Source organism: Linepithema humile, chromosome 5 (assembly GCF_040581485.1).
Source record: "Linepithema humile isolate Giens D197 chromosome 5, Lhum_UNIL_v1.0, whole genome shotgun sequence".
NCBI lineage: Eukaryota > Metazoa > Arthropoda > Insecta > Hymenoptera > Formicidae > Linepithema > Linepithema humile.
Window position 1 is genome coordinate 6,956,417 of NC_090132.1, and position 26,701 is coordinate 6,983,117.

General features: G+C 36.8%; 2 protein-coding genes across 4 annotated transcripts; one reads left to right on the plus strand and one right to left on the minus strand.

The window, feature by feature from the left end:
* Positions 1-302: 302 nt before the first annotated feature.
* Positions 303-6,854, plus strand: LOC105670925 (unconventional myosin-IXa-like). Of its 3 annotated transcripts, none has more exons than XM_012364676.2 (13): positions 303-762; positions 1,342-1,438; positions 1,803-1,863; positions 1,941-2,228; positions 2,320-2,521; positions 2,727-2,889; positions 2,969-3,046; positions 3,215-3,372; positions 3,462-3,590; positions 3,754-3,898; positions 4,064-4,476; positions 5,752-5,898; positions 6,059-6,854. In XM_012364676.2, exons 3-11 carry the CDS (start codon positions 1,826-1,828, stop codon positions 4,474-4,476), a joined length of 1,614 nt encoding a protein of 537 aa, XP_012220099.1. In that variant the 5' UTR covers positions 303-762; positions 1,342-1,438; positions 1,803-1,825; the 3' UTR covers positions 5,752-5,898; positions 6,059-6,854. The 3 variants fall into 3 exon arrangements, with proteins under 3 accessions (XP_012220099.1, XP_067212402.1, XP_012220097.1); XM_067356301.1 differs by having other exon boundaries at positions 304-762; positions 1,957-2,228; XM_012364674.2 differs by lacking the exon at positions 1,342-1,438 and having other exon boundaries at positions 304-762; positions 1,957-2,228.
* LOC105670924 (bromodomain-containing protein 4) lies at positions 4,742-26,513 on the minus strand. Its single transcript, XM_012364673.2, has 9 exons — positions 26,174-26,513; positions 18,873-19,127; positions 8,805-9,023; positions 8,471-8,649; positions 7,996-8,290; positions 7,296-7,754; positions 6,876-7,103; positions 6,057-6,285; positions 4,742-5,900 (listed from the first exon to the last, which is right to left on the minus strand). Exons 1-9 carry the CDS (start codon positions 26,288-26,290, stop codon positions 5,803-5,805), a joined length of 2,079 nt encoding a protein of 692 aa, XP_012220096.1. The 5' UTR covers positions 26,291-26,513; the 3' UTR covers positions 4,742-5,802.
* Positions 26,514-26,701: the final 188 nt, after the last annotated feature.

The following is a 26,701-nucleotide window of genomic DNA, read 5'->3' on the forward strand; positions in this document are numbered from 1 at the left end:
CTGAAAGTCTCTAGGCTGAATATTAAGGGAGATTCATACTGCATACAATTGCGCTTTCTAGAGATTTTAGCTTTATAATAGTATTATTTTTAGAAAATAAATATTTTTATGCGGACATACTATTATAAAGGATTTTATATTGCGTTAGATATTTGCAAAATACATAAAAAATGTATGAAAACTTTGATATTTCATTAAAAAAATGTTTCTTTTCAAAAACTTCAACGAACGCATTTTTCGTGGAATGACAATTTCTGCAATTGGTATTACAGATAATAACACTAGACACTTTATTCACTGTGCATGCGCCAAAGAAGGAATACTTCGGGTGGATAGGAGTGTTCGATCAATAAGAAACTTTTACGTATGTACACAATTGACAAAGATTCGGGCGTATTTTATGTCTCGCGCCAGTAATTACATATTGATGGGTATGATAAGGAAGAGTGAATTTCCAAGCTATAACGTGATAGAAATTTTGAAACATGAGTTGGAAACTTGAGACTGGCAGCGATAAACAAAAACCGGTGGTGTGCAGCAGTGTTGGTTAGCACAAGCATGGGAAGCCAGAATTCGGAGTAAGCGCGACTTCTCTTGGAAGAAGGCAAGTGCGTAAAAAGCGGTGTTAGTGCTCCCATTCTTAATTAGTGCAATGAGTAACTGGGCGGAAAGAATGCATCGACGCGCCGCTACGTTAGGAAATGTTGTGACCAGTTGCGGACATCCCTCTTCAGGGCCACCATACCCGAGACGCCTTGAAAAGTTAGTATATCGCTTGAGAACAACAAATTTGTCACCTTACGTGACATTACGATATTAAATCTTTAAGAAATATATATTTTTTTAAAAATTAATAACAGTCTCTTATGTGCCTGTTTATATGTATTAGAAATACTGCATGCATTCTTTATTCTTTAACTAAATCTACTTTGTTATTATATAATTTATATTAAATAATTAAATAATTTTGTCTATAGTAAACAAATAAAAAAATAATTAATGCTAATTTTTAAAATTCCTGTACATTTACATGATGACATATATATTGAAAATTGAAATTGAAATGCAAATAAAAATCTGCAGAAATCTTCCTAATTAAAGTAATACATTCTTAGTGAATGTAAAAGCATAAAGTGTCTACTTACATAGTGTACTAATTATTAGGATATAAATATAAATTATTTATATAAAAGATTGATTTTCTATAGGCTTAACAAAGCATTTATATTGACATAAGACACAATGAGAACATCTATTGTCATACTTATCTAGAGACACTGTATTGTTATTTTAATAAGAAAATCAGTTAAGATAATAAAGAACTCTTAAATTTTTTCACAGATGTATGTGTGCTAATTGATATTTAACAATATGTCCAACAAATATTATTGGCATTCTGCATTGTATATGTTTGATGCTCTGAAGAGAAGGTAGAATTGTAAGTAAATGCAGAGTTTGAGAAGATTGCGCATATCATATATTACTAATGTGTGTTGATATCTCTCAGAGTCCACTGCGTTAATAATGCTGATACCTATTGTATGTGAAGCTATTGGAGCTGTTTAGCGACTTCAGTAGTGAAATTTGGTAGCGTCATTTTGTATAACAAACCACAAAATGCATTTGGCGCAAAGCCTTTAATTCAATATGCGCATCCTCCAAAAGCATCTCACCCATTTTAGAGAAATTTGCTTTGGTATATCATTCAGAGTTCACGCAATTATCCCGTGCTATCATCAAAATTTAATACTTCCGTACTGCAAGAGAGAGGTAACACTCGAATGTGTTTTTATTTTACACAGAGTCAAATTTGGCGTGCCCTTGGATGAAGTGTGCAAGAATGACATTCCCGGTCCTTTACTGGTAAATGCCAAATGCTTTTTCATTATCAAACGTACACATTTGAAAACGCTTAGAGTAATTATAAAGAATAACAATAGTTTGCTCTTCTCGCAGGTCCTGATATTGAAATTAAACAAGGAAGCACCATTCGCAAAAAACATTTTCCGAGCGCCTGGTCATCAGGGTAACATGAAGAAATTGACGCACTTTTTGCAAACCGGACAACTGGTCAATATGGACAATTTTAGCGTTTACACAATAGCCAGCGTGGTGAAGAAGTTTTTACGCAAGATACCGGGCGGAGTGTTCGGGAAGGAGTACGAGCAACAATTGTTTGCCATAATACAGCTAGATAGCATAGAACAGAAACGGGACCAGATACACATGTAATATTTCTTATAATTGACACTGTGTGTTAAATATTTTTGACTATACACTCTTCATTGTTTCTTCACGGAAAAAAATTATGTTGAGCAGATTAATTACCTCCATGCCGATGTACACACAACGATTATTGGTATTGTTGTTCGGAACATTCAGGGTAATAGCTGTAAATAGTGAGCAAGCACATACGGATATGACCAGTGAGGCTTTAGGAGTATCCGTGGCGCCTTCGTTCTTTCAGAGTTGCGTTAGTGACGGCAAGACTGCTAAGATGGAAGACGTTCTCAGATTTAAGGTAAATCACACGAGATCTTGATTTTCATTTATTATAATCAAATAATTTTCTCTTCTTGCTGGTTATTGAAGTTTAATTTACAGTTATTAAGAACTCATGTTGTTTCAGTTTAATTTTAAATGTGTAAAATATATTTTAAAATATTGCAATGATTGTTTTTCTCTTTTGTGTAAAAATCATATAATAGTCGACAATTTATTTCCAGGTTGCCACACGCGTTACCAAATTCATGATAGATAATTTTGGTGTTTCGAATCTGTTTGGAAGGAATAATTACGAATATTATGCGCGGATAACCGGTCGAATAATAAAAGTAGAAGAAGATTGGATCTTTAATTTCCGATATCCGCCGGACACTCTCGTGTCAAGTAAGTTTTTACACGCACGAAACATTTTTAATTATAGTAATTAAGTTACATGAGTGTAATTTGAGTTTACAAATTCCAGGGCAGTTATCGCTGGAAGCTGAGAAAACATGGTTGCAATACGAGTGCGAAAAATGGGGACTAAAATTTAATTTAGAAAGTAAATGAGCTCTAGTATTTCGTTAACAATTGACTCCCTTTATCGTAGCTGCATAAGAATACGACAAATATGTTTATTTTTTTCTTTTTAGAAGAAATTAATTTATTTTTGTGTTGAAAATGTCACTGTTTATAATGATATTTTAATAACTATTTATCCATACGACAGGTATATTGCACCAGGAGGAACCACAATCGACTCCGGCGATGATTCACATGACCGAACCCGTGAAACTCGCTTCGTCATTGCGCATGATCCCAGAAAATACCTTACTCGAGAGTTACGCGCGTCTTTCAGTTAGTCTAGAAGAGAACGGCCTGTTCCAGGTACTACACTATTTATTGAAAGTGATAAAAGCATGATTACGCTTTCACGTTATTGAAAATATCCAAAGCAGACATTTGACATTTTTCAGGCATCTAGTCGCTCGTCGAGTAACGGTAGCAATCTTTCAAGACGCGCCGCAGCGTCCATGACATTGGATGAGCTACGTGCGGTAAATCGCTATGCGGAGAGTACCAAAAGTCTCAGCTACTTGCCGCAGGTACGATTATAAGTGGATAGCATAGAAATAGAAAATAAAAGCATAAATGAAATAAAGGATATCATTCGCTCGAATTTCACAAACATTTCACAAAAATAGAAAGGAAAAATATAACACGAAATAACAGTATGACATGATATTATAATGAAGAATGCGATCACAGGTTCATGAGAGGCAAGCCGCGCGAATGCGAACTAGATCTGAATGGTTTCTCACGCCCATGGAAGGAAGATTGACAGCGATAGACAGCGATCCCACAACGATACATATTCTACATGGTTCCAATCGGTCTTCCTCTGGCAATATTGGTAAACGATCAACTAATAGAAATTCCTATCGCCTATTATCTGTTTTATCGTTGTATTGTTCAGTAGTTTTAACTATTTGCGTTCTAGTTTCTTGACTTTTCAAATTGTCGAACACTTTCTACATTGTTGTTCATTTTTTTCAATGAAATTCCTTTGAATACACAGCCGCAGGTTTAAGTGCCAGCGCGGAATCGGTGAAGCGATTACCTAGCCTACGAAGAAACTCATCCAGGGATAAGCAGCGCTTGCATCGCGCCTCATCCCGCCGCAACAAGGAAAATGGCGCGAAAGAAGGCAATCGCTCAACGGCAACAGCAGCGGTGGAGCCGTGCAAGTCGCATTCTCTGGAGATGATAAAGACTGTGAAAATCGTACGAATGGCAACAACGGCGGATCAACAGCAATCGGTGGTTGAAAAAATGTTAGACGACAGTCACGAGATTATCGAAGAACGTGCAATCAAAGAGGCGCGCGTACCATCGCGCACCGGCGGTGATAGTGTTATCGGACTGCAAGATTGCACCGAGATGGATGTGAAGACATTTCACGTCACTCTGACATACAAGCCACGAATATAGGTGATTCTTGTTTTTATTTTGATTTTGATGCTCTTAGAATCGATATTTGTTTACTTTCATGAAATATGTTTCCTGTCACTTCGACATACAAGCCATAAAGCCGCGAAATGATTTTTTTAATTTTAATCTTGATTCTTAGAAATATCAAATCCAAGCGTTATTTTTCTCGTGTAAAATTCCATATGCTCTTAATTATGGAGATCTATTTTGTCGCCATATTATAACTAAAATATTCAACTCGCATGCGTACGAAGTATCAGTTAAGTCTAATCAATATCATGTCACTTTATTTACTTGTCATGAAAAAAAAAAAAAACAGTACATAAAGATATAAATCAATAAAACGCTCAGAGCTTAAATTCATTTTCGATAGGCGCATATAACGTATAGAAATACATCCGTAAATAATCAATCGAACTAACGTACAACGTAGTGTTCTATAGAAGTTGAGAAATTTTTAAATTTATAAATTTTGATTTTTCTTTTCGTCACTTTTAAAGGGCGAAGTATGAGGACAAGAGGAAGATAAAAATGCGAAATTAATAACGGGATACAAAAGACGATTATTATACGGAAATATCTAATAAAATTCATCATTAACCTTTTTTTTTTAAATAAAATCGTATATATATATATATGCAGCGTTTTCAGAAGCATGTTTTTCACAGGGTTTTATGTAGAGGAATCACAGATTTCTAAACTATCTTTCCATTCTTTCTCTCTATGAATGAATATAACGATACAAACAATGAATTTAGAAAGTATCACTCGTGCCTAGTCTCATCAACAACTCGCAGATTGTTGGTAAAACGTAACATTTATAAATGATTTGCTCATCTCGTACTGATTGATCAATAGAGAAGGGTAAATATTCTAGAAATCAATTGGATATATCGGGTTATTGTTGAAACCGGATATTATTTTTCGATAAGCACACTTATTTTTAACTGTCATCGAGTAATCGTTTTCATCAGCACTGATTGTGCCACGCGAGATATAAAAAATATTTATCTACTTCGCACAATATTTTCTTATATTCGACGAATGTAGTTTATTGATATAATTCTTCGTTGGAAAACATTTTTGCTTGTTGTCGGAAGTTCTCGAAACTTGGGAAAAACTTGAAATTTTGTGCACTCAGCATTTGCAACGTTTGACGAAATATGTCGCATTTTGCTTCATTTGCCAGGACCATAACAATTGCAAACATCTGATCAAAGTGTGCGTATCTGATGGCGTGCTTTTAGAATTCTTTTCTTTTTATCTTTATTTCAGACGGACTTTTGAAAACTTGTTCCGTCCGACGGATACGCTCAATTGCATCCTTCAGCACGCGCAGTCACAGGCGCAACGACGGACGCGCTTCTCACGACGATGAAGGAAGACCTCGTCTGGTGCGGAGCGCACGGAACGCGGTTGCACGTCTGTAAATTAATAAACATTGTTATTAATTCCAATATATTCAACCTACATATTTAACTTTTATTTATTTTTATTTTCATTAAGATTTCCGTTTTGAAAAATTTATTAAGAATAGTAATGTAAAAATTCAAATACAAAACAAATGAAACTTTATTTACAGTGTGGGCGAGCCTTCTCCTCCTGCATCGGCTGCTGTTGTTGCTCTTGCTGCTGTTCTTGCTGAATCATCACGTGTGTCTCCTGGTGTTGTTCCTGTTGTCGTTGTTCGGGTTGCTGCTCCGTGGACTGGCTGTCGGTTACTTCAGCATGCGCTTCGACCGGTACATCCATGGATTCGATCGGGTTCAACGCAAATCTCGGAACCGGGAAGGCACGACCTTCTACAACCTAAAGATACCAAAACTTGATTCTCTCAATTGTTTCCGTCTATTATGTCATATCTGCTTGTTCCCTGAATTGCCATTTTTAATTATATGCAAATTATAATTGTACAATGTGATAATTAGCGATTACATAACGTTGCCTGATGTTTTGTTAAGGAAAACAAAAAATAAAACGGCAGCGGTGGGATTTAAACCCACACCTTCGAAAGAGACTGGTGCCTTAAAAGCGCCTTAGACCGGCCATGCCACCGTGTAAATAATTCGTGATAAAGTTCTTTTATACGTGCCGTTATATTTCCGTTTTAATTTTAAAGAAATGATTACCAAAAATATAGATGCCGTATATTATTATCTACCGTTAATTATTTAAAGTTTATTTTATACGTTAGAGATTATTTATAGAATGCGCGCATAATTTTATTATTTAAATAATAATCCTGTTAAATTATATTAAATTATTTTAGTAACACAACAATTGAACGAATCTCTCCTAGAGATCATATTGGTCTTCTTTAAGAGAAGTGTCGGAATTATATGCCAAAGTAAAATATTAAAAGTTAAAAAATTATATAATGCCTTTTTCTTTCGCTTTACCTGGTGAATTATGTTACGAATTTCCATAGGCACGGGGAAGTTTCTTTCAGTTTCGTCGCTGTCATCCTCCGGGCCTGGGAAGGGTTTCGCTTCCTGCTGCTCGTTACCGCCATTCGGGCGTGGGCGACCTTCGATGTTTCCATGCTCGATCAAATTCCTCACTTCCACCGGAAGTGGGAATGGTCCTAATGGTATCGGACGTGCGCCTTCTGGGAACGGCTTGAGTTCCTGCGTCGCGATAGAATGTATATTTACAAGCGTGATCCTTTTAACGATTGTCCGTCGCTCAGTTTTGTCAAAACTAAATTTTACGTTAAATCTGATCCACAGATTTAATGAAAAGGGTGCAGTGAGTTAATATAATTTTTACATTCTTTCACGAACCTGCCTTTCACGTGAGACAAATAAGTAGACATTTACCTCACGACGTGCTCCCTCTGGCACTTGAACCGGGAACGGCCTGGCCTCGCCGATGTGCTGGATGATGTTCTTGATCTCCAGCGGTACCTGTTGAATGATTCTTCTGATCTCAATTGGAATGCCCTGGAAGAGTGAGCGCGGCTTCTCGGGTTCGGCCTGAGGTGGTGCAGGCGGTCTTTGTTCAGTCTGTGGGATCTGTGGGATCTGTGGGATCATCATGGGCGACTGCGGTATTCTCTGTTCTTGGATCTGCGCCTCGGCCTGCGGTGGAGGCGGCGGCATCATAATCGGACCCTGTTGCTCCTGGTTGTAGGAATTAGGAACTTGCTCAGCCTGCTGCTGATACATTATCGAGATCTGAGGTTCCTGGCGAGGAGGCTCTTGACCCATCGGTCGCATTCCCCTCATCGGGTCCATCGGGAAGTGACGTAATTCAATGGGAATCTGACGCATGTCGATCTGGATATCAATATCGAGTGGTTAACTACTGCGCCAAATGAACATATATTGTATGTACAGTATGTCTAAAAAACATTTTTTATTAAATTTCTTTTAATAAAAATTACACGTAGTACAGATAAAAATGTAACTATACTATAGTAATGCTACAAGAAAAGTGTTTTTTAGACATACTGTATTCATGAAAGGAATTTTATCTGTAACGGAACCAAAGTAGGTCTACATTGCTTGGATGACTCACTTGTGGTCCCATCGGGTTCTGAGGTCCCATCATGGGCGTCTGCGGACCCATTCGAGGTGGTCTCATTTCCATGGCCAACTGAGGAAGATTTCGGAGCTCAGGCGGAAGTACACCCGGCGGGATGTGATTCAATCCTCGTGGGTCGCTGAGCGGCAGTTGCTGCATATCGGGAACCTGATACTGCGTGTGTATCTGATATTGATGGTAGCCCGGATTAGGTTCCTGCGATTGGAGAGGAATCTGTACGGTGCCGAGAGGCACGATGATCGGAGTGAGCATTTCCTGCTCCTGTTGTCTGAAATAAAAACATTAATTAAACCACTTTGTCGACTAACAATTTTTTTACCGTAGTGCAAAAATTTATTTAGTTCTATTTCATGATATGAGCGACATTGTATTAAATTTCATTATTAAATATATTATGAAATATTCAAAACAATTAATATTTATGTATACGTTATTTTCTGCTACTCACTCCTGATTTGGATTGCCCGATTCGCAAAGGATGGCAACTCGCTCGCCGCTCAGTCTTTGGAAACGCTGCGGATCGGTGCTGTTATCCAAAGTGTTGTCGCCGGTTCCGTCCATCACCTCGTCGGCTCGTCGTCGTTCGACCACGCAGGAAACTCTGCTGCGAGCTTGTTGAATCAGTGTCTGGAGAGCAATCGAAATTTTGAAGGACGGATCGTATTTAACATCTCAATATCTTCACAAAAACATGAGCCACAAAAGTGTAGTCAAAGATTTTTACATGACAAATTAAAATATTTTTGACACATATCGAATGGTATGAAAAATGAGATATTTACGCCTGCAATGTCGTCAAGATCCAACTGAAGAGGAAGCTTAATGTGCACGGGCGGGAATTCATCGTCATCATAATCGTCGTCGTCGTCATCGCCGCTCTCGCTGTCAGATTTCGAGTTGTTCTCTCCGTCTCCTTGGATTTTCACGTCCTTAGTATCCGGCTCATCCTTCTTCGTTGGCGCAGCAAGACTTTGCAGAGAATCCTTCGACTCGACGGATTCCTATAAATAGAATAATTTTTTTTAAATCTCGAAGTTTCATTATGAGTAATAATTTTATTTAAAAAAAATACAATTTTGATTGCATCTAATTAGAAAGTTAATTCCAAAGGAATACAAGTGTATTATTTTATGCTTAATTAATCATATTTGTAAATCGCAACACATTCACGTTTAGTGAGATAACACATCGTGCCGATAATTAAATCTAAATAAGGAAAAAGGCAATACAAGAATCTTGCAGATGTTGCAGAAAGTTTGCATCTACATTGGCAATGTCTCAATGCTTTCAGATAAGTCTAAGGTCAGTAATTTCATTTAATTAATCATTCCGCAGGAGAAAGGCGTCATGCCACGACTCTTTGTCTTCCTAATCAATGAGAGAAACTTGAAAAATATCGGTATAAAAAAAAAAAGGAATGAATATTTCTCGAGACTTCGAAAGCCGGACAAATATCATAGCGGCAATCATCATTCGTTGATGCAACTCTTGTCTTCCTGGTCGCGACATCGGGTCACTAGTGAAAGTGGTCTCGCTTTATGTTATCGCGCTATAACCCTCGACGAGACGATGGAAATCGTACATAAATGAGAGAACGTTTCGAATGAACGAAACAGCGCGATTGGTTCGATTTCACATTTCACGTTCTCACCATGCCGCATTAGGACATATAACATATAAATTGGTATCATATTAAATAAAATGTAAAAATTAATTTCATCTGAGTGCAAAATAAATACAATAAAAAAAAAGTAGAACGCTATATAAACTCGCGATCGCCGCAGAAATTAGATCTAACTTTCTCCGCGTACAAATTAAATAAAAGCCACTTTTCAAAACTCATAACTTTCCAATTTTCAAGATTAAGAGTCCTCGTAACGGCCGCAATCGAATTGAAGCCGAAATCCCGTTGAAGCAAGTTTTACACTCGTTCCGTAATGAAACAGAAAATCACTAACTGTAATAATGGAAGCAAGAATGATCGACGAATGTCGCCCGGCGGAGCGCTCGAGGATTTCGGCCCCGCAATAATAGCTATACGGGATTACGGTTTAATACGGAAACGCAGAAAGCGACACTCGAACGTTGCTTCCATGAACGCGCATTCTTCTCGTCGGTTGCGTTTCTCGGTCTCACGCAATTGCGGGCTTTTGTGCAAGAGACTTTCCGATTCCAAGCGTGCCATTCGTTCTGCGCGTCGTATCCGGCGAAAGACCTCACCGGGGCATTGAGTTAAGGATTACCGCAATGATGTATACATGTCGAAATGCTTCTCCCCGCGAATATTCACGCTAACAGTATCTTTCTCTCGGATTCCCCCGATATATCGGCCGATTGGTAACGGATGATTACGGTTTCGTGCAAAAAAAAGAAAAAAAAAAACAACTTGTGCAACAGCTGCACAATTGTGGATCATAGCAGTCATACGATCGCGTTGCACGCGCGATGACAATCGTTAACTGTCGGGATGTCTGCTCGCACTGTCGCAACCGTAGGTGTTTTATCTTTCCACAATACTTTCCTTATCAAATATCCCATTTATATCGATTAAAATATCTGAACAATTGTGAAGACCGATTCTAAACAGCGTCGCTTCAAAAATTATCATGAGATAATGTAAGAGTGTTGAAGCAAACGGAATATATTTTTCACATGAATAAATATGGCTTGTAATATTTTCGGTACAATAATTGGATTGCTGGTGTACATCCTACGTACGGTGAAAAAAAAAGAACATGCGCCAGTGCTTAAAGAGTTCGATGCGAACGGGAACACGACTACTCGAGCACTTTCCACTCGGGGAAATTGGAAGTAGAAAGGATTCCGCGGATTAGTCACGAGACACGGGACAGACAGCCTGCATGATCGTCAAACTAGAACGGGATGCGAATAGTCGATAAACTGCGGTTTACCAACCCACGTCGATGGAGATAGCGTCTCTCACGCGCGTGTTCTACAAAGTAAATTGCGAATATGTGTGCGTGTAATCACGGGAACGACGAAAGAGCATAACACGTTGTTCATCGTAATTTTATTAGAAAATCGTCATTACAAAAGTTCTCATTTGCTTTCAGAAAATAAACGTTTAACGTCTAAACGAGACAAACGTTCAGAAGATGTTTAATATCTGATCTGAATTATAAAAACAAACAGAAAATAATTGAATTCGCAGGCAATAAATTTCTCGGATTTACACGAAACGCATTTAAAATTTGTTGCCAGTTTTAGATATAACATATTTTTTTTCTCATTAATTAATAATTTTAAATTCAGTAAGTTTCAGATATAAGAGAAGGAAAGTTGATTTAGCTTTCTAGACGCCATTCAACACGCATAAAGTCTCACATCAAAGTAAATACGATGTATATCTTCATTGCTTGGTTCAGTGAATATTTCTACAATAGCATGATAAAACATATATGGCGCAGTTGATTAAATTACAATCACAATTATTAAGCATCACGCGCTGAATTTCTTTTTTTTGCGCGCAAAACAGGATTTACGTTAAGTAATACATGAGCGATACGTGTCGCTTTTCGCTAACTCGCTGCATTATAGAGCAATTATTCTGCATATGTTGCGAGATTCGTGATGTGCAATCATTGCGGCGCGAAATCCCGCAGAAAAAAAAAAGAAACGAGAGCTATATTTCCATCCACTCCGGGATTCACGAAGCGTGTGACGTGGAAGAAATCGCCATTGCAATTTGCCGCAACGATAACTTCGCCGTGCTGAATGGCTTTCTTTAGAAAACGCGACAATCCTCTTCAACCTATCAATTAGCGAGTTATTACGGCCAATTATGGGTACCTATCGTTTTTAAAACATGTGTACACGTTCTGCAGTCTCTGTTACTGGACATGATAGCGACATAATCATGGTATGATATAAAGCCACTTACCGCAATTTAATTTAATCGCAATATTGTAAAAACAGTTGTAAATTGAATATTTATGATTATATTACGATTAAATATGTATATAAGTAAGACAATTTTAGAAAAATTGTTATTAAAAAATATGTATTAATTAAAATACGGTAACGTATCTTTCTATATATTATAATTGCCGTGTCTTTGAACTCGTTTTTTTAACGATCAGGCAGCTTTTTAGTTCTTCGAAAAAAATCTTTTAATTGGAAAAATTATTCATCAATATGTAGCGCAACTTTCACTTCTCGAGGTTATTAGAAAAGCGTCTTATTATATCCTCCACACAATCCAGACCTGGCATCATCAAATTATGCATTAATTATTAAAAGTCTAAGAAAATCTGAACTGTGTGCAAGATATGGAAAACTGGTTTTCTAATAACAATAAACTCAAATCTGCGATGCATAACTAAATTTCCCAAAGAAAAACTTTTTCTCACAAGACACAAAAAAGTTGTCAGATTATTGAAAAAAAATTTGTTAATCCAAAATTTTTATTAATTGAAACTTTTGAATTTTCAAAATCGTCATCGTTCCAAACTAAAGCATAAACTTTTTGTCGCTCGTCCTTGATCGAAAGAATTACGTATAATTATAACTTGTGATGGAAAATAGCGCGAACACTTGAATATATTTAGCGTGGGTGTTACAAATGCTATATACGGTATCTTGTGTGCGTGGAAGGTAAATATATTCAAGTGGCTATCACAAATTACAATCGTAACGCTCTATCTCGCGCGGAATAAAGATCTAATCGACGGAAGAATAATCTCGTCTCGATACATTCATTAATGATGAATGATGGAAAAAAAAGGAAGAAAACGATCGCAACATATACAAGGATGAGTCAGGATTCTATTTTCTACCGGTGACGATGACAGAACGTGCGAACGCGGTATCCCAAGCCGCCTTCGAACTGTCAAACGAAGGAGTATAACAATAACAGTTAGTCCGCCGAGAGAAAATCTTTTTAGCGAACATTCACCCCGCTGCTTGCGCGCAACCGGTAACCCACTTTCATTGTGGTAACGTTTTCCAAGTATCTCCTAGACGATGAGAGAACTGCAGCATCCTAAAGGCGCAACGAGCATTTCGCATTATCGTATTCCATGTAAAGATCAAGAAAATTACAAGGTTCGCAAGTTAAGAGTCACTTTCGATTTAAATTACAAGATACTTTTTAATAATTTAACTTTTCAACTAATAATTAAATCTCCAGACATTGTTAATTACATTGTGAAAATGAATCACTTGAAACAAGTTACATGTGACTTGAGAAAAGTATTTTAAAATTTTATTAAATACATGTGCATTTTAAACGTAACATTAGAAATTTAATTAGGAAAAGCTTGGGAATTTAATTCTTAATTGCATTAAATATATACGTATTTAACAATCTGACGTAAAATTCGTTGAGGAGATTTAAACTTCAAAGGAGTTTTGAATTGAAGATATTAGTGCAATTTAGATTTCAAAAATAACAAAGATGTAATCGTTGCAAGTATATTAAGGTATTAACATCTATGCAAAGATAAAGGAAATGAACAATCCAACATTCAACATCGTTTGACAGATGACTTCCGTTTGTTGTAAATTAACAGAAAAACGATTACGAAATCCGAGAATAATTTGCGAGGAAGATGTGCATGCAGTTGTTAATTTGCGTGTGATTCACAGCAAATTGAGGGTATCGCGCGCGAGGATAGTCCTTGAAACAAGGATAAGTCTTAGTACAGGCTCTAAAATATGAGCGAACCATTTATTTTTAAATAATAAAGCATCGAAGAAGCCTTTTTTTAGCCGTGCATTATGAAATAATAAGAGATTAATGCCAAGGTGATTAAAATGCAAAAGATGGAAAAAAAGAACGATTATGTTCTTTAAATACACTTGAATTTCTCGCGATGGATAATGTATATGCAGGTGTATATAATTATGCTTGATAACAAATGGTTTTCTCGGAATCGAGTTCTACTAGTTAAATATAACTTTTATTTTCCATAATTCTTTTGTAATTAACGTCATCTGAAAATTCAGTTGCATTAAATACGCGAGTATTGAAAAATCTAACATAAAATCGTGAGAATTTGTTCTTTTGGTGAAAGATTCTGCGATTTTTCGATCCCGATGGCAATATAACGATAATGAGCCACGATTCGCCTGCGATCTCGCCGGATTTCATTGACCTCGCGATGGCCGATTTTCGCCTTTAGACGACCGTTACACGAGAGCGTTCTTTTACCCGCGTTCTCGCGGCGTATACTTATATACCGATCCTACTTTCTACCTATCTGCCATAAGCGCGAATGGGAAACGGCGAGCGATCAAACGCGACGATGTCCGTCGGCTCGCGGTCGGGAAATGATCAATCTACCGGGTTTCACTCTTCGGGGAAAAAGCGTGTTCTGCCGATTCAAAGATGGATTTCGCAATCGGCGACAGCAAAAGTGTCGAACTATACGACACGATGCCTGAGATCGCACGGTGGTCTTGTTCCAATAAAAACGTATATAATTAATATAACGTAATTACAATTAATATGATATAATTATTTTATAATGATTGATATAATGTAACGATCTTCCCAAAATACACCAATTTAATTCATCAAAAAAAGCAATTATCCCGGTATGATCTATTATTCGGAGCCGCGACTCTGCGGATAAGCCGAGGTGATGTTACAGCATGTAGGCGAAAATATCAAATATCCATTGAATGCGTGAAAACGTCGTTAGGCTCGAGGAAATAATCCAATTTGAGAGAGCCAGTTTCTCATGAGCGAGAGAAATTGATTACCGACAAAAGAGAAAACATGTTGCGCGATTGAGCACGCCGCTTCCGCGATGTTCCACGATTGTTCGATGAATACTCGAGGCTTGTCTAACGGAAGTCAAATGTTAGCCGATGGAGTGTGTCGCGCATTTGCGAGCAATGTTAATAAAAGTAGACAGACAGTTTGAGAAATAAAATGTCGAGTAATAATAAATTAGGCATTTGTAACGAGCTGCATCAATAAAATATTTACAAAATAGAAAAAATAAGGGAAATAAAACAGGCTTAAAACAGTTTTCAACAATATCAAGAAATTAAACAAATACAAGCCGAAGTGTCGAAGTTGGAACATAAAAAATCGATTCGTTAAATACACAAATGATTGAAGGATTGATCTATGCACGTCTCGTCATCGGTTAATCGATTTTGCGCGATTGGTCGCGATGATTGTTAACAAATTTGCAAACGCTCGCTCGCTCGGCGATCCGCGCTCGCAATCACAATCACACATATAAGGAACGCAACCCGAATTACGTAATTCCCCCTGATTGCGGTTCTCCTTGAACGCGCGGCTCCTGGCACCGCTTCGTGCGAGTTTCTTTGCGTTTCGTTTTCTACGCTTAATACTCACGGACGACCGAACAGTGGTGCGCGCACGCGCGCGCTCCTTATCCATTCTTTTTAGAATATCCATTCTTCACGGCGAGTTACTTTACTTTGCCGGAATTAATCGCGTCGGTTGTCCACGTATATCTGCACGTTCTCGCTGCTTCCCTTTCGTTCGCGTCGAGAGATCACATCGTGGTACCGCCGGATTTACGATGCATAAAAAAATTGTTTCTATGCCCGTCACGTGTTTCTTGTCAACCGTCAATCAGTCAGCTAGACACTACGAAAGATAATCTCACCGGGATTTATGGAATGGTTGTACTCTTGCGACAAAAGCTATAAGTGAAAGTATATGCACACCGGTTGTCATTTTTAGGGAGCACTTGTTATGATAATAAAGAGATTTGAAACTAAGACAAACCACGTGTAATATTCGAGATATTCACGCTTTTGTTCCCGTTGTGAATTTCACATTTGATTTAATTCAATAAAAATTTAACAACATTTAATTCAGGCAAAAAGTTTTAAAATTTTTAATCTAATTAATCGCGTAAGAAAATAATGTACTAAAATTTTGATGCGAAACAAGCTAAGTTAATACGTGAATTATTAGAAGATGCTCCATGATAGTTAATAATCGTATAAAAATGACTTCTTCAACTGTAACGTTGCCTCGTCAATACTATCACTGTCACGCAAAACGACTGTAACAATCGCTTTGTCTGCATATATCCTTGAAATTAAACCTTGAATCTCGCATAAGTAGAAGCAGTTGTAAGCGAAACACGGATTATAGAGATCCAAGATTTTACTATAGCTTTTGCTATTCAAATTACACCATGCCATTCCTGAGCAGGAATTAAAATCGACACAATATCAACAAATGAAAGAAATGCTTGGAAATGCACGGAAATCATATTTTTCACCGCAAAACACCGTTTAAAACACTGTCAATAAACATATATTTTCGACTGAACGGATTTTGACTGATCTGAAATCGATCAATGATACCATTGAATCTGTTATTGAATTACTAAAAGCATGATCAAAATCCCCGGATTTATTCAGTCGAAAACGCCGATAGAAAATATTTTCACACATCGAAATTTCCGAATACTTCAATATTATAAGTTTTTCGTCATTTCTTCGCTTTAATAGACAGCAAAATATAAACTAAATAACGTAAAAATATGAACAAATTAATTGCCTGCCGTGAAATCTATGAATTTTCAGCTGGAAAAAAGTATTTTCAATTATTTCTCTTGAGTATCCAAGAGCTGCTGTACTCGCTTTACATAAGTTCGTTCGCAATTTCTCCGCGCTCAAGACGTGCGAGTCGACACGATATCGTCGTCGCGTGCAGCATAGTAAAAGTTCAACGATAATAATTCAATGGGCGTCCGCAGGATTTCCCATCGAAACCCCGGTGTTTCTATAATGAACGCGCCCGATCGTGCGTGACGTCGCCCAAACGATTGACAAGTATTTCGCTGAGTGATACTTTCTCACAAATTTCGTGCGACAGCGGAAATATTTTTTATTACGCGCTGACGATTCCCTACGTCGGCAGAAATCGTAATTTGCGTGACAATTCAAGCGGGCGCGTTGCCAGACACCACACGCGCCTCCCTTCTTTCGTCTCTCTGTTCATCTCTCTTGACGAGGTGCATAAGAATATGATTGTAAAAATAACTCTACGCTTTCTAAATTTCTGACATTTTATGCTTATTCATTCATTAGCATCTGACCGTTCGTAATTTCCACCGGGCGTTAGTACGATGCGTTTAACTTTCTCTGTTGGATGCGCCGGGATTGACAAATTTCGCGAGTGTTTATCTCCCGGTATTGCATAATGTATAAAAACAAAAACAGTCATAGAAACGGCAAGTAGCACTTATTATGAACAAAAACTATTCGCTTGATAATTTTCCGAGAAGTCATTTGCTTACGTGTGACAGCTAGAAGGAAGCGGTAAAATTTATTCTATTTGCTAGAAAATTAACTGCCTACATTCATTCTGTTGTGATCATTTTTGCATGACTCGCAGATTTATTAACACTGAAATTAAAATGAACGCTTTGTAGAGCTGCAGTCAATAATTATCACGCGCAATTTTTACTTGCAAGTCGCGCGCGTGGCGTTTAACTTTGCAGTTACCACCCGAAGAAGATTTCGTGCGCTGTACATTCGTTGCACGTATTCTTCGTGTTCATTATAGTACAAACTAACAATTTATCTCTTATTAACTTCTGGATTGAAACGCTATTTTTTCGGACATCAATATTATGTGCTTGTTAATAAACAGAATTTCTCTACGGATTCTTGCTGCAGTAATCGATTCGTGAACTGTCGATAAATGTCTACAGAGCTGCGAATCGTATTTTGCGGTCGAAAGATTCGTGATAAATCTCGGTATCCGTGTTGGTAATCGAATACCACAGAGATGGGCGTGACAACGATAGATCGAGCACAATCCTTTCTTTCCAGCGAACGCCGTGAGAAGCGATCCCGCTCGCTTTGTCTTCTCGCTAATAAAACCGATGAATGTAATAATCGGCATTGTTCGAATTGCAGTACATTTATCGAAAAAGCATGCGATCAATCGATTCACTGTAGCGCAGAAATTTAATTCAACGGCATGTGAACGCTCTAAATGAGAAATACTCGTGAGAAATCACGTTTTACATAAAATTTGAGAAAAAGATTGAGTCTTTGAATTTTCCATGCGTTTGAACGAAGTCCTAAAAAAGATCGAAAGAACATTCGGTGCAAATTTATTATCTACGTAAGTGTCTCAATGCCAACTTATTCGCGTCGTATTAATATCCTCGCAAATTTCCGAATTCATTTATTCGCCGCTTACGAAAGCAAATTTGCGTTTTTATCACGAGCGCGAAGGCAGGCGTTAATTATATTAGCGGTGTCGCACTAACGTTTCTCTTTCTCACTTTCGATCGTAAAGAGTTAAAGCGCGGGCCTGAAGTCGTGAGTATAGACTTCACGGCGACTGTTCGGCGTTGCGAGCGCCGTCGAACGTCGTCGTGACGTGGAAACTTAGAAATCTCCGTGGAAACCATCACCGTGAACGTAACGAGCTGAAAGCTGCATCGTCGGCTCTGTTTTTACGCCGAACGATGAAGTTTGATCCGCTTATAACAATTAAATGAGAAATCTAACACCACCGATACGGGCACCGTCACTTTCCCTGCTACGAAAAGTTAGCAGGACCGCCAGCGCGATTTCTCCGCAACGACTGCCATCAAGATGATGGTCGTTATCTCGTCGTTATAATCGCGTCTGCATTTTTCGGAAACAGCGGATAGCAATATTTCATTTTTATTTTTTTTTTATCCTACATACACACTCTTTTCGCGTACTTACCTTGAGCTCGCTTTAATCAAACGCTGCGATCGCCAAGTAAAATGATAATTTGCTGATAACGTGCTTTTGGTTAATTTCCATTATTATTAATATAAAAAAAATTCCCAATATGCCTTTTCCCTTGCAAAGGAATATTATAAATATTATAAAATTCTTACCTGTATCAGAGCCTCCGGCTGCAAATGCTTCAGGAATTCACCCTGCGGCTGATACACTCCAGCATGTCGTTGCTGTTTGAACTTCAACTCGGCCTGCATAGCCGCGATCGATTCCGGCGTGCAGGAGGCTCTGGCCTGAACCCAGGAAGCCGCCAGGATGAAGCTGCCGAGCACTATGGACATCGTGATCAGAGTGATGGCGGCGATTCTCGCGATCTGAACCGCTGTGCTCTTCGTCGGCGGTCTCATATATGCCTGTAAAAAAAAAATTGTATCGTTTACGAAAAATTATCGGAGAAATAAGCGGCAAGGTTTTCGAATCGAGTTTCTCGAGCTTTTTCAAAATTTTCCAATCTTTATTTTCTTCCCGCTTTTGATGTTATAACCAGCTCTAAACGCGACAATAGCAGAGACGACACCAAAGGAGAGCGTGAGGCGACAAAAGGCCTCGACTCGGTTGGTTAACCAGCGTGAAGTCCCGCGTGTCCCATTGTATATGTGAGAAGAGTGCCATATTACCGCTCTGTGACAAGTGCAATGCAGACACACATATGCATACGTATTATTTCCACTTGTCTGTATGTGTGGCTGCATGTGAATACGGATACAAATCGCGCTTTATCGCAAATTCCCGTGCCAGTTACACCCATGAAAGAGAAGAGAGGATATAATTGTGTAAAATCTCTCGAGTATGCTAATGTGCGCTTCGTTTATTCGGCAGAATTCTCTCTTTCTCTCTCTCTTTGAGCAAAATGTGAAAACGTAAACTACCATTTTCCTCGGTTATGTAATAGCGGATTAATAGCCGAGTTTGCCGGATGTATAAAAATTTAGAAATGCAACATAAACTGATGGAAGCTGTAAAGAAAACCGAGAAATGGAGACGAATAAAAAATTATATAACAAAATTTATCGCACATGATAAATCACAGATGCATAACGTCTTCGGAATATCGAAGTTGTAAATTATAGTGCCGCGTATTTTGAAAATTTAGTGAAAATATATTTCCATCAATTTATCTCTATTAACTTTCAGTCGTATATACGTGAAAAAAAATATTCATAAATAAAATAAAAATTAAATATTACACTCGCGAGAGAAATGCATATTTAATAAGACAATAATATCTAATGTGACCATCGTCAGCCGATAAATTTATGTGTCGCGGTCGAGAGAGCAAGTTGTATGTATATATATATATATATATATATATATCTATAACGATCTGGCTAAAAATAAATCACTGCGTCGCCATTTAACTCTACCGAGAGCCTTGATAGCAACAAGCACAATAAAAGATATTTAATACGTGCTAACTGTATCTTGACATTATTATAGCGTTGCTTGCATCCATTTCAAAACTGACTTCGTAGATTATGCGTGTGTATTCTCCGCCGTTTTTCGCACAAACTCGGATAGCGTCCAATCTTCGCATTATGTAATTATGTTATTTTATGTATTCAAGATGTATATTAACGTAATGCCACACATTAATTTCGGAGCAAAAAGTATATTTCTCACTCTATCCGCCTCTTTAAGCGGAATAATTCCGCGTCAAATATCTTTTTGTTAAAATCAAATCAATTGTTAATTTTGGATAATCTCTGTGAGATAAATAATTTGGATAATCTCTGTAGGATAAGAGTTTCTCTCTATGCAGAGACTTGCATTACGGACTGTACTCGTACGTACAATTCGTAATGACCTCGATGTGGATGGACGACTCGGGTGAGAGGCTTCCAAGAGATAGTAGGCCATCCGAGACTGGCTTTATGCCGGCGCGATTTGCCTGACAAAAGTAAACAGGCACCGTTGCCAGGCACAAAAAAAAAGTAACATTTATCATTTGAAACGAATTTCTTGGCCTGCTCGCCGTTCGTAAGTCATTGACACCCACAGCAGTCCGTGGAAAACGTTCCGGAACAATGCCCGTCAATGCGAACTGAATCAAGAAAAACCGCTAAAGAAAACAATCTTTTGTAGTCTGTAGACTTTGTTGAAAACCAGTGGTAAAAAGTGTAATTAAAATTATAGCAATTGTGTCAACAATATTATACGATTCGGCAAATAAATGTTTTATTCGATTAATAAAAGGCAGTCTCGAGACGCACTGGAAAATTACTAGAACGTCTGGAAAATTAATTGAAGGTGATAATCATTCTCAAACACTGTAATTCTATCGTCACGTGATCAACATGTGATTTGAGACGATCGATAACGTTTTGCACTTTCTCTCTAATATGCATACCGGTGCACGATGAAGGCTTCACGCTTGGAATTAACGAATGAAAGCATCGTTCCAAGCTCATTATTAGCCTCTTTAAAGCGTTGAACGCTCGCGAACATTTCTTTTGTTTTACATTCGAATCTATATTGCACGAGAAACGTAAGAAAACCATATTATATACCATTTTGACGTCTAAGTTTGTATTATCTAAATATCACATATTTTAATTTCCAACTTTCTCCAAGATTGAATCTTCTCCGTTTTTTCTCAATTTCCATGTATCTATTTAATGCGTGCATCAATCTCTTCAAGAAAGTTATTATAATTATTATTGTCGCTTAAGAAATTCTTTTCAATTTTATAAATCAAATATCCTTGTCTAAAATGAGCGAGTCGAGAAATATAATAAGCGTTACATCAATGAATGTGCATAATAAATAAACATTAATTGTCGATAAATTCTTGTCAGAAAAAGCAATTAAGAATGACCAAAAATATCTAGCTCGATTCTTGTATTCTTCCATGACCATCTAAAGTAAGTTTATTTCGCCTTATGTAAGCGCTTTCGTCATTTCCCACTCGTGTGTGTGAACAAATAAATGCCGATAATGCGCAAAAAAAGCAAAAAATACACGGATATGTCCGGGGACAAATATTCTCTTGTTCAAGCGTTTTATTTGCAAGTTAAATGGATAAGTAATGTATGAATAAGTTACGGCAATTAGAAAAAACGATTACAGTTTTACGTCACATTTTAAATATGTAAGATATTGTGTGCGAATATCTTTGGATTAAAAAATTTTAAATATATAAAAAATTATAAACATATGATCACTAATTGCGAACAATTTTATATTTAAATTTAATGATTGAATATCATCCTGTGCATTGTAAATAGATAGAAATGTTGTAGTAATATATACAATTATTTATATTATGTGCTACAAAATGATGCAGTGATGGTGCTAAGATGCAAAAGAAAACTTCGTAATAAAAAAAAGCAAAATGTGATTGAATTGTGTTAATACGTAATACTATTCGTGTTATTTTAATTTAAACGTAATTAAATAAAAACATTTTGTGAATATAGATCTACTTTCATGCCGGCGATACGCGTGGCAGAGCAATCATTGTGCTGATCGCGTAGGCGGAAATGACCTCCTGATTCATGGAGGAGAGACTTGAGCTTATAAAAAATAAGGTAACATAATTTCCTTGTAACATATTACGGTATTACTGATGCAAATTCCTCCATGCTTATGTAGTATTACAAATAAAAATATGTATATGCTTAGGTACATATTATTTTAGACGTGCGTTGAAATCTCCAGAAAGTTCGACGCGCAACGCCACGCTGATCGCAGCGAAATTGTAAATTATAATTGCAAATTGCAAAACAATTCTTATTTAATAATAAAGATTTACGGAAATTTTTTTACTTTGCTTGCCGATTATTTGCATTTACATATTACAAAATTTGTCATTGACATAAATTGTATTTCGTATCAATATTGCGCGTAAATGTAAATGTTCACATATTACAAAACAATGAAAAGAAAAATAGTCAACGTTAAATTTGGCGTTCAAGGCCCCGAGTTCACAAACACGGCACGAATGAGACGCACGTCATTGCATCGACAAAACGAGTTTTGAAAGTGTCGTTTCTCTTTTCGTATCTAACTTTTTCGTTTTTTATAAATGCCGTCCCACGCAATAAAGAAGTATTTTTTTCTTTTTTGTTAGCATCTGCTTTGAATAGAAAAGTGTGTTCTATCTGACTTAAACGTTGACAGAAAAGCAAATTGCTTATATCCTTCATTATTTCATGTTATTTTGTCTTGTAATTTAATGCTTAAAATGTTTTAATAGACAGATTAAAATGTAGATATATCTATATTTTATAACAAAAGTTTTTATATTGAAATATTTGTTTATACCAAATAATTATCTCTGCAAATTTATGTCAATAGATTCTAAATTATTAAACTTTTTCACTGCTAAAATAAAATATTAATCTGGATATTGAAATTATAACTTTTTCTTAATTTTTTTGTATGATTTGCATATTTGCGATAATAGGATGACAGACAAAAGAAAAAATTCTCAGATAGGACACGCTTCATTTACGTTTTTTATACGACGCTCTTTCTTCAACTCTCACATTAGTTAATTAAGTTTCCATTTTTAATGGCGATAATTTGCGTTTTTTACGGCAAAGCATACATGTTTTGTAGAATTTTTTTTCTTATAAATACCAAGAATTAAACACTTGTTTCTTTTAATCACTGTAGTTAAATTCTCGTTAGTGAACAGAACGCTCACGATTTTCGTGTATTATCTTGTATAGAGTACTTTTTAATTTTTTTTCATCTCCTGTCTTTTTGCAATCTGCATTTTCTTGTCTTATGTAACTAGGTTTTTCTATACCCATTCCTAATTATTTTTTAATTTTGTCAAAAAAGACTAAGTTTTTCAGTAGGTAAAAACATATATGGATAAAAAATACATTTTACATAAGTGCGAAATAATAGAAAGATATAGAATATCTTTCGTGACAGGAAATATAGAGAAATATTTGTTTCAAATTTCTATTTTTGTTTCAACCGATGGCAACATGTATTTATTAATTTAGCTGTTTTTTTAAAATTGTTATTAATTACGGTTGATTATCTTTAATTTGTTTTATGAGAGAGGTGATTAAATCAACAAATAGACAATCGCGATTCGAGTGTAATTGCGGATTTCGCGCAATTATATTATAAAACAACTTTCACGGAAGTATACGGGTTCTGTACCCTTTTTGCGTGTACCATTTTTTAATTAAGTATCTTAGAATTTCCACGAACTATATCATTTTTAAGATAGCGCTCTAAATTATGTTCTTCAATTGTGCCAATTAATTGCGAGTAGATTTTCCTGCGTTAAAGTTACGGTTTTGCAAAGATATTGTATATATTTCGAAATTGTCAAAAAATAAACGATAATATTGTAAAGAAATGATATTCCGTAATATCTGTTTACATTGTCTTAGAGGTCATTTTTTACGCGAACAATCATAATGATTAAAAAAATTACAGACTATTTATCATATTTCACGCTGTATTAAACTGTATCTTCTATTCTAAGACTTTTTTCCGCGTCTTATTAGCGCATTTTCTAGAAAAGTCGTATTATTCGCTGAATATTATTTTATTGACATCGACTCTCTGTCCTTCGGAGATTCTTCGATATGTTTCTTTACGTAAATCGTTAGTCGATTAAATCTTGCATATTATCTATATAATTCTGCGAAATGCATGCCGTGCGTGTATCCTTGCAGCGACTATGCGATCGTATTATCCGACAGTGACCCTATTTGCAAACAATTAAATTTCATTTGTCGAGTTCGAAGCGCGAGCTCGAAGGGTCCCGCGGGTGCATTACGCAACCCCGGCGATATCAATCGGCGAAATGCTATATTTGCATTCCACTTGCACTCGCATATCGACTTACCGATTCGAATCATGGCCGACGCAAAATAATAGCCGAGGGATTTATGCGTATCACGTAACACTCTCTCATAGCATTACTTCGAATTAATGACGCGGAATCGTTTGCATGCTTCTTTTCCAAGAGAAATACACAATACTACGAGCGTGGTAACAGAAAATTTTCTATAAATATTCAGTTTGAAGGACGTTCCCACAATATTCACATCTTTTATTCAATATGACAAATATGCATAAAAACGCATATGATGAAAAATATATACTTTTAAGAAATCTCCTTTATTAAGACCTGCTTTCTTTCCACGCCAAATTCCCAAGTTATTTTGGATACGCTGCAGCACGCTTTGCATGCCAAGAAGTTAATTACATCCATGAGAACACAGGCCGCGAATAAGAAGCCATCCGATTGCCATTACCAACGATAATGACAGAGGCGTAATTATGCGAAGAGTTGTGTGGACCCCATCTCGCAAACAAAGAACATCATGAAAGATTCGCGAGGAATTCTTTTGTCGCGACTTTCTCATCATCGGCCGATGTCCAATTACGAATGTCAATTTTCAAATTGCAATTATTTGCATTCTGCCATTAAGTACGCGCTATTTTTCTATTTAAGTTCTTCTATTAATACTAATCACACGTGTGTAAAAATTATTCGTCGCTCTAATCATCGTAATTGCGATTTAATGAACTATTTCATATAAAAGTTAACATAATTATTTTATATTATTTATATATAGCAGCCGTAAAAAAAATGAGTTATTCTTTAAATATAATTGCGGTTATACTTATTTGAAAGTACAATGAGTAAAAGGAAATAATTAGCGTAAAAAATGATAATTTTTATCATCTTAAAAACACTATTCTGTAAGCAATGTATGACTTTAAAAGATATTATTTCGTTTTTTATGTAGGACGACATTAATTTTATTTTTTGAAATAGTAATGTTTTATGGAAGCAATAAAATTTGCGCGATAATTTTTCTTCACTACACATTTATCTAACTTTGCGAATCATCGTAAAAATTCTCTAAAAACTTACATTTATTAATATAAGCAATATTTAAAATTTGCATAAATTTATGCAAAATTTTAAATACGACTAGATATAATTTCTGTATTTTCGAAAAATTAGTTTTAAATGTTTTCTGAATATTTTAATGTAAAAGGAAAAAAATAAACTGATCGTTAATGAATTATTCAACAAAAGACCATCATATTGTGTTTGTGTTATTTGACAGTATTTTTTAGCGTAATTTAGCCATTGAGCTAGTTTGCTTACGATAATCTTTAACAAGTGCGTAGTTTACAGTCAATTTGCCAATGCCAAAATACGCATGTGAAATTTGAAATTATCGAAAGCATAGAATATTCCAAACTCTAGCGGATCATCGATTTCATCCATGGATTCTTCGATTAAGCAAAACAATTTTACGGATTTTTAAGGAAAGTTACAAAGAGATTGAAAGTTCGAATATTTTTTCGAGCTCTTCTTTCGCAAAAGGAAAAGTTGTCAAGGACTCAACAGATGAGGAATAATCCGCTATGGATGTAAAGCGTTTATGATTCATATATCAAGACTTACCGGTGGCGGTTCCGCGGTGGAGTAGACTTCGCTGGGCGCGTAGTGGCTGTGGGTCTGCGGCATCTTCTCCGAGACAACGGCGACCGTCGCCAGGGAGTCCGGCTGTTCCTTCTCCATCGTTCCTTTTTCGACGTTAGTCCACGTAGCACAAGACGGCCGAACGGTCAAATGACCCCGTCAATCTCTCACTTCTCGTCTCTTCGTCTTCCTGACTGCCGACTGACGGTCTCCTGGACGTTGTGACGGACGATTTTAAAAACTCTCTCGCTGCTCCGGTACCAACCCGGTTGTCGATGGCTCGACGGGTCGACGAGCAGTGAGCGTCGAGGAAGCGCCAACACCGCTAGCTTAGAGGCATCCCCACCTAAGCCGTTGGCGTGTGCACTACCTTTGGCTACGTCGCCTTCTGGTACCAAGGTGTACCTTCGCGTTGCCCGCCGATGGTGTGGCGTTCTCGTTGCCGGACTTTCTAAACACCGTGTGTGTGCGAGCACGCGTGAGTGAACGTGTTCGCTGTTATATACATCA